This window comes from Buceros rhinoceros, unplaced genomic scaffold, assembly GCF_000710305.1.
Source record: "Buceros rhinoceros silvestris isolate BGI_N320 unplaced genomic scaffold, ASM71030v1 scaffold21097, whole genome shotgun sequence".
Lineage (NCBI taxonomy): Eukaryota > Metazoa > Chordata > Aves > Bucerotiformes > Bucerotidae > Buceros > Buceros rhinoceros.
Genome location: NW_010421816.1, coordinates 1,188 through 7,977, shown reverse-complemented (window position 1 = coordinate 7,977; position 6,790 = coordinate 1,188). Strand labels below are relative to the sequence as shown.

The 6,790-nt window shown below is 43.6% G+C and overlaps 1 protein-coding gene across 1 annotated transcript; it reads left to right on the top strand.

The window, feature by feature from the left end:
• Positions 1–774: 774 nt before the first annotated feature.
• Positions 775–3,993, top strand: LOC104488522 (transmembrane 4 L6 family member 4-like; the record flags this gene model as incomplete). Its single annotated transcript, XM_010139830.1, has 3 exons — positions 775–891; positions 2,003–2,136; positions 3,804–3,993. Coding segments are annotated over 3 exons (441 nt in total), but the record flags the coding sequence as incomplete, so codon positions are not given.
• Positions 3,994–6,790: the final 2,797 nt, after the last annotated feature.

Genomic DNA, 6,790 nt, shown 5'->3' with positions numbered 1-6,790 from the left:
ATAATAAATTAATAATATTACTATATAGTAGAATAATAGTAGAAATAGGCTGTAAAAGTTGTACTATGCCTTTCATGTTGTGCCACACAACCGTGCTGCCTTGTTGTATTTTGCTGTCCCAAGATACTCACAGTTGTTATCACAATTAAAACTAATTACTGAAAGTTACACACTTTGTTTTGAAGAGCATTAACAGTTCTCTCTTCAGCCATTTTTTGTTGGCAGTTTTAGAAATTATTCTGATGGGCCCTACGTTCCCAACTCACTGCAGACCCGCACCATGGGCTATGAGTATCTGATTAGGTTCTTCAGAAACTGTGGGTTGCAAGAGACCTCGGGAGGTCACCTAATAATCCAGTCTCTTGCTTAATGCCCCATAGAGCAGGCTCCACTTTTAATTTATCGCCTCCTTTTGCACTAGAAGTAAAAAGCTTCAAGTGGAGACCTTAGTAGTAAACATTTCAAGCACTTTAGTTTAAAAATAGATTAGAGAAAAAATAAATATATTTCTACTAGGGAAGTCTATCCTTTTGAAATAAATTGTTTGGCTCAGGTAGATCATAACACTTTTTCATAAAGGTTTTCAGTCAGAAAAAAAAGGAAAAAATAAATAGGAAAAGAATCATGACTGAGGTTACAAGGAACCTTCTCTAAATCCCCTGTCTTTGACGCTGTCTTCACGCAATCCCACAAAGCAGGTGGAACTATGAGAAGGAGTAAACAGAGCCACGCACTTCTCTTTCCCAGACTGCATTACCAATCTTCTGTTAACAGACACATCGTAGTTTAGCTTTGAAGACCAGATACAACTCCTTGACTACCAAACTGCTGCGGCTTTGCTGCCAGGCTGCCACCCGCACCCTGCCCTGCGGCTGTGCCAACTGCACGGTGGTACCGGGTGGCAACCAGCCGTGTGCTCGCTGCCCGAGCTCCTGCAAACACCAGCTAAACCCCACATGCACAGGCTGCCCCCAAAGCACCATGTGTTCTGTCGCGCAGCGCCCCGCACATGACTCGTTAGAGAGCAGCTGGCTGAAAGACCACAGGTGTTAACACAGGCACAAGGACTAAGCACACCGTGCTGAAAGAGTCTGGTGGTCTTACCACCGTGTGACCCAGAACTGAACCTGTTCCTGTATGTTAGCAGAAACACCACTATTACGGTGTCTGATGTCTAAATCCGCCCCATCAGATATACCAGCATAAAAATACACGTCAACGCTGGAGGCGAGAGTCTTGTGACAAGGTCTGAATAAAAGCTCACAGACCTGAAAGCATGTTTCTTTTTTTCCGCTTCCTGTATCGCTTGGATCAATAAAATACTACCTCTGCCTACAAACTATCACGGCTACAAGTGCTTCAGAATTCAAGCAGGGCATTAGGTTTTACCTGATTTATTTGCATATGAGTACAAATGAAAGTGCTGTAATGGAAAACCAGAAAAAATAAAGTCATCTTTTCCAATCCCTTCCAATTGCAGTATTAGAGCTAACGACGGCAAGTACCTGTGAGGAGATGAAGTATTCAAGTATGAATCCTGAGGAAGGAAAAATATAACTACTTGGTCCAAATACGACCAAGATACCAAAGCTAACTTGTAAAGGGTACTGCAGATTTTTTTTTTAATAACTTGAGTGACCTAAGACTTCAGTCTTGCTTACAATCTCGAGAAACACAGCCACTTCCGCGAAACAGGGGACCCTGAAGGAGGACGCGGTCTGCCGGGTCCGCGCTGTCTGAAGGGGAGGAGTGCCATCTAGCGCGCCTCCACCCACCCCTCCCGTCGTCAGGCAAACGGTGCGAACTCTTTCAAAGCTTTTACCTACCAGCGCAGGTACGTGTTACACACTATGTAACTGCAAACTACTATATTTGGGCTGTTCAGGAGTTGACTATCTTGAGGGCTAAGAGCTGAATTTAGGGAATGTACATTCACATTAATAGTGTATATTTCATTGTTTGAATGAGAACAAAAATAACACTATTTTTTTCTCTTCATCAGATGTTTTCTTCTATAATATTTGCTGCAATTGGAGTTCTGGGAGCTGGATACTGCTTTGTTTTGTCCGCAGTATCCCTAAATAAAGGCCCTAAATGTTACACTGGAACAAAGTGGACTTATCCTTTCCAGGATGGGTAAGACAAGACCATCAGAAGAAAATAGTTACACGTTTTAAGCTTGTGATGATTTAACTTCTGAATCTGGTGTATAAAAATGAGAGTTTTAGTGTCTGTCTAAAACACAAAGGCTCTTAGAAGGGCCAGCAATGCACAGCACGGCTGTAAAGAATAGCAAGTACCTTCATAACCACTGAGTTTCAGAGGAGCCAGTAAAGACAAAAGCATGACTCTCGAGCTTATTCTTGAGATGACAGGCACTATACAGGGAGAAATTCCACCTAGATGAATAGCATTGACATCTTACATTAAAATTGGATGGTATTCAAATAATTAGTATCCAGGTATCATTCTACCTTGATCATGGAGTTTGGAAGTTGCCTGTCCCTCACACTCTGCAGCTCAAACACATTTGCTGTCATGTGTGTTTATCACTTTGGGAGAGGTGGTGTGAGGAGTATGAAACCCCAGCAATCCAATCGCTCAGGCCTGAAGTCAGCAAAGGTTCAACTGAGAACAGGGTGCAATGTGTTACCAAGGGCAGCAGGTGCAATCAGAACATGCCGACAAAATCATAGTTCAGACTGAAAAAAAAAAAAAGAGAAGCATATTGCTTTTACGCATTATTTTTTCATGGGCTAGTGAGGGCTGGAAACCAACAGCTTTGGTATAATTCTGGGAGTCTTTGAGAAAACATGCTGTTTCAAACATCACTTCAGCTGCAGTCAAGGAATCACTTGACAAGAGCACAGGAAACAAAACAGCATCAAGAACAGGCAGAGGAAATACAGCAAGCGGTTAAGCTGTTCACAATTAAGTGTGAAGATAGAAACTACGGAAAATACTTTTACATAATACCTAGATGAGGCATCTTTAGATGAGGCATCTAGAACAGCAAAAGGTTCTTTTCTGCTCAGTGGTCAAGAGGCGACTGCTCTTGTAGCTTTTGATGTTTTGTTAGGATTTACTGATCTTTTATCATATCGTCTCACTCATCAATTTGTTTTTTTCTTTATTACAATGCAATACAGTAAATAAACACAAATATTTATATAGAGAATGCAACATTGCTTCCTTATTCCCAACCATATTTTGAGGTACTGGATTGAATGCCCCAGGATAGCATCAGACACAAACACACATGCACAAATCTGACGCTGTACTCCAGTAAAAGCCCGGGGTTTCTGCCAAGGAGGAGTTACAGAAAGTGCCACAGCGCCCAGGTGCTCGCCCTTGTGACCCCCAGCTCTGCTGGGGTACGCTCTGTGGGGCATCCCATGCCAGCAGATGTCAGCACTGCCTCAGCTAGCAGAGAAACACAACAGCAGCAACAAAACTGCCTTCCACAAAAGACTCAGGCACAGACAAACATTTGGCACGTGCTTGGCCAAGATCTCTTCTTCCCAGAACACCAGAAACAGTTCAATTATATAGACCACATACTTGCCTCAGACTGTTCCGTCTGATGCCTTGTCTTTTCAAATCAAGTGCTTCAATTGCTGTAGAAGCTAAAATGAGATCATGTTCTAGATAACGGCACCAGTGGGATAATGGAAACTCTTTCTCGCAGTACTGAAGCTAATGGAACACACAACAGTGACAACTTGTCAGCTGTGACAGACACCCCCCACCCTGTGAGCTAACTTTGTCTCCCTAGTTACTGTTTTTTCCTCCCCCCACCCCAGCAATTACCTCGCTAACCACACAATGTGGAATGCATGTCAGTCGCCTGAGAACATTGTCCCGTGGAACCTGACCCTCTTCTCCTTGCTGCTTGTCATGAGCGGGATCCAGGCGGTGCTCTGCGGCATTCAGGTGGTGAACGGCCTGTTTGGAACAATCTGTGGGGACTGCAAATGCTGTGGATGTTGTGGGGTGAGCAACTGATGTTTTTCTTTCATTATTTTGTGTACTGATAATAGTTACATACACACCTGACCAGCTGACAGTCTGAAAACTAAACCAGCCTTCACTCAGTGCCATGATCACGTTTTCTAAAGCAGAGCTGAAACCATGTTGCCAGGTGCTGACAATATGATCTCAGTCCATATTTACAGTGTTTATCTGACAGCTTCCCACAGCCACTGGAGAATAAAAACTTTCTGACTTTGAAAGTCATAGCAGTGGCTGTAGCTGCTATATTATCTCCATGTTTTTATCCTTCCAGAGAGATGGAACTGTCTAAAGAACATGAACACTGTAGACAACCCTCCTCATCTTCAGACGCTCCCTTTTGTAACCGTTCCACAAGACAACCCTCAGATGCATCATCTCTGGCTAAGAAGATGAGAATGAAGGGCACCTCCCCCCCACTAACGTTATGAAGCCCTGACTTCCTTCCTAGCCTTCCTGAAACCTCTCACCATGGAATAAAACAAGTGAAATTCAACTCTCGCAGTCGTATTTGGTTTCGTAAAACAGCTTCCATTTAAAAGAGGGTATCCTCAGGCTAAGTATTTTCTCTCCTGAGCCAGCTTTCCAACTGGGGATCACCAAATGCTGCTGGTACGAGCTCAGTTGTAATGCAGTGGTGTTTAACTTTGAGTACGTTTAGGTTACATGGAAAAGCGAGGACTTCTCTCTGCCAGACTTGCTATGATCAAAAAGTTCTCTATCAAGAGAGTCTGTTACAAAAGAGATTCATGAGCCTCATGACAAGATCTCTTTTCTTGCCTGTGTCTGACAGATGGCTGTATTCAGCAGTACTGCTGTGCAGGTAGGTGACGGGTCAAAAGAACAGGCAGAAGAGGAGAATGCAGTGGACACCTAGTCTGAGGTGTCGTGAGTCAACTTGGATACTCTGCTTCACACTGGGAATTCAGCAAGAAAGGCCACTTCACAGCTGCTTCTCAGCACAATGGGGATCTGGCTTCTTCACTGATCCATAAACAGTTTTCCCCCAGCCAATCTCAGCAGAGGGAACATAGCATGGCATGGCTGTAGAAGATAAACTGAAAGTGTAAGAATATGGGAGACTTTTAGAGACTTTCCCAGCCTGCAAGTCTTTGTACTCCAGGGACCTCCTGAGACAAAGGCTCCATCTCTGCACTTAACTCTTTCTGAGGGATTTCTTCTCCATAAAGCTGTCCAGTTGTTTCTTGGATCACAATATCCCTTCCATAGTCTAACTTCATGGTGTGGGAAGAACCCGCTCTGTTCTGACCCTGCCATCTGTTCCTTTTGTTCAATGCCTCCTACTTCTTGCCTGCAAGAAAGAGCACACAGCCAGCCCTATCCTCGCTTCCCCACGAAGCACCTGTGTTTGGCACAGTGAAAGAGAACAGAAAGAGACAGGAAAGGCAAGAGAGATTTGAGAGAACTAGTCTTTGGAAACCTAAAAAGAAAAAAGTATTTCCCAAAGAAATCAAGAAGGAAGTAAGAAGGATTGGAGAAGTTTGTGGGATCCAGATCAACTAATAAGCTTCTTAAGAAATTCCTAAAACAAACTTTCACAAACCAACTTGCCAGACTGTATGTCTCAAGGCTTCTAGTTCATTGTTGTATTTGTCACACCTCTTCCCTAAGATTTTCCTCCCGAAATAATGATTCTGTCGCCTGTGCTCCCAGAAAACGTATTTCATGTACTCTGTATCTACACTAGAGATGTCTGAAGAACTTTCAATGCTTTAAGTATTCAGAAGCACTAAAAGCTGGTGAGCAATATGCAAAATGTTAAAGAGATTTAGGTATTTTAATAAAAGCAAAACCTCACTGATACATTCAGCATGATGATAAAAGAAATTGTCAACAGCCTCTTCAGAAACAGCTGTCTCTCCCACCTGCTCCGCTGCATTGCTAGGGAATTTGAGAGCACCCTAGAGATCACCACCCACTGATGCAACCATCCTATGTCTATTCTTTCATCTTGTGGTTAGCAGCTGTCCTGCACCTCCTCTAGCATTTGTCTTGTTTTATTTATATGAAGCCTTTGGGAACACGGAATGTTTCTCATCAGCATTCACCAAAGGGACGGGTAGCGGCATAGCATACAATTTTGATATATTAATAAACAATCTTTGTGGGAGACTTGGGAGAAGAAACAACAGACAAGAAGCTGTGATACCTAAAACCAAAACAACGGGTGCTTCATGAGTCAGTGCTTCTCAGATGTCCAACTACAACACGGTGGTATCTTCACGAGCCAAAACACAGCAAATACAGAGACAAGGCGCAAATGTTATCTTGCATCTGGAGGGCATCTGCACCTTGGCCTGGGGGTGTTCTGAACCAGTGTACATGAACTGGAACAAGCAGCTCAGCTGATCTAGCATTTTGCAGTGCCAACAACACTGTTCCTAAGTCTGTTCAGTTATGGTTAACATCTGATGCTCTCCCCTAGTATCGCATTTCAAGGAAACAACACTTATCTCCGGTGTCAGTTCTGCAGTAACTGGAGACTGCTCTCTGTGTTTTTACTGGGTGAAGCATCCAGTAAAATCAAGGCGAGGGACTGTTGTACAGAGAAAGATACAATGGGCCAGTGGTACTCCTGGAAGAGGAGTCACAGGTAAAGGCAGTACAGTGCCACATAGGGACAGGAAGATGATGGCAAGAACAGGGAGAACCGGAAGCATTACAACAGACCTCAGCAGAGCTCACCAGCTTCACCACCACACTCAGTTTCAATGAGTACAGATGGCAACATACATACACTTACACAGATACGCAAACC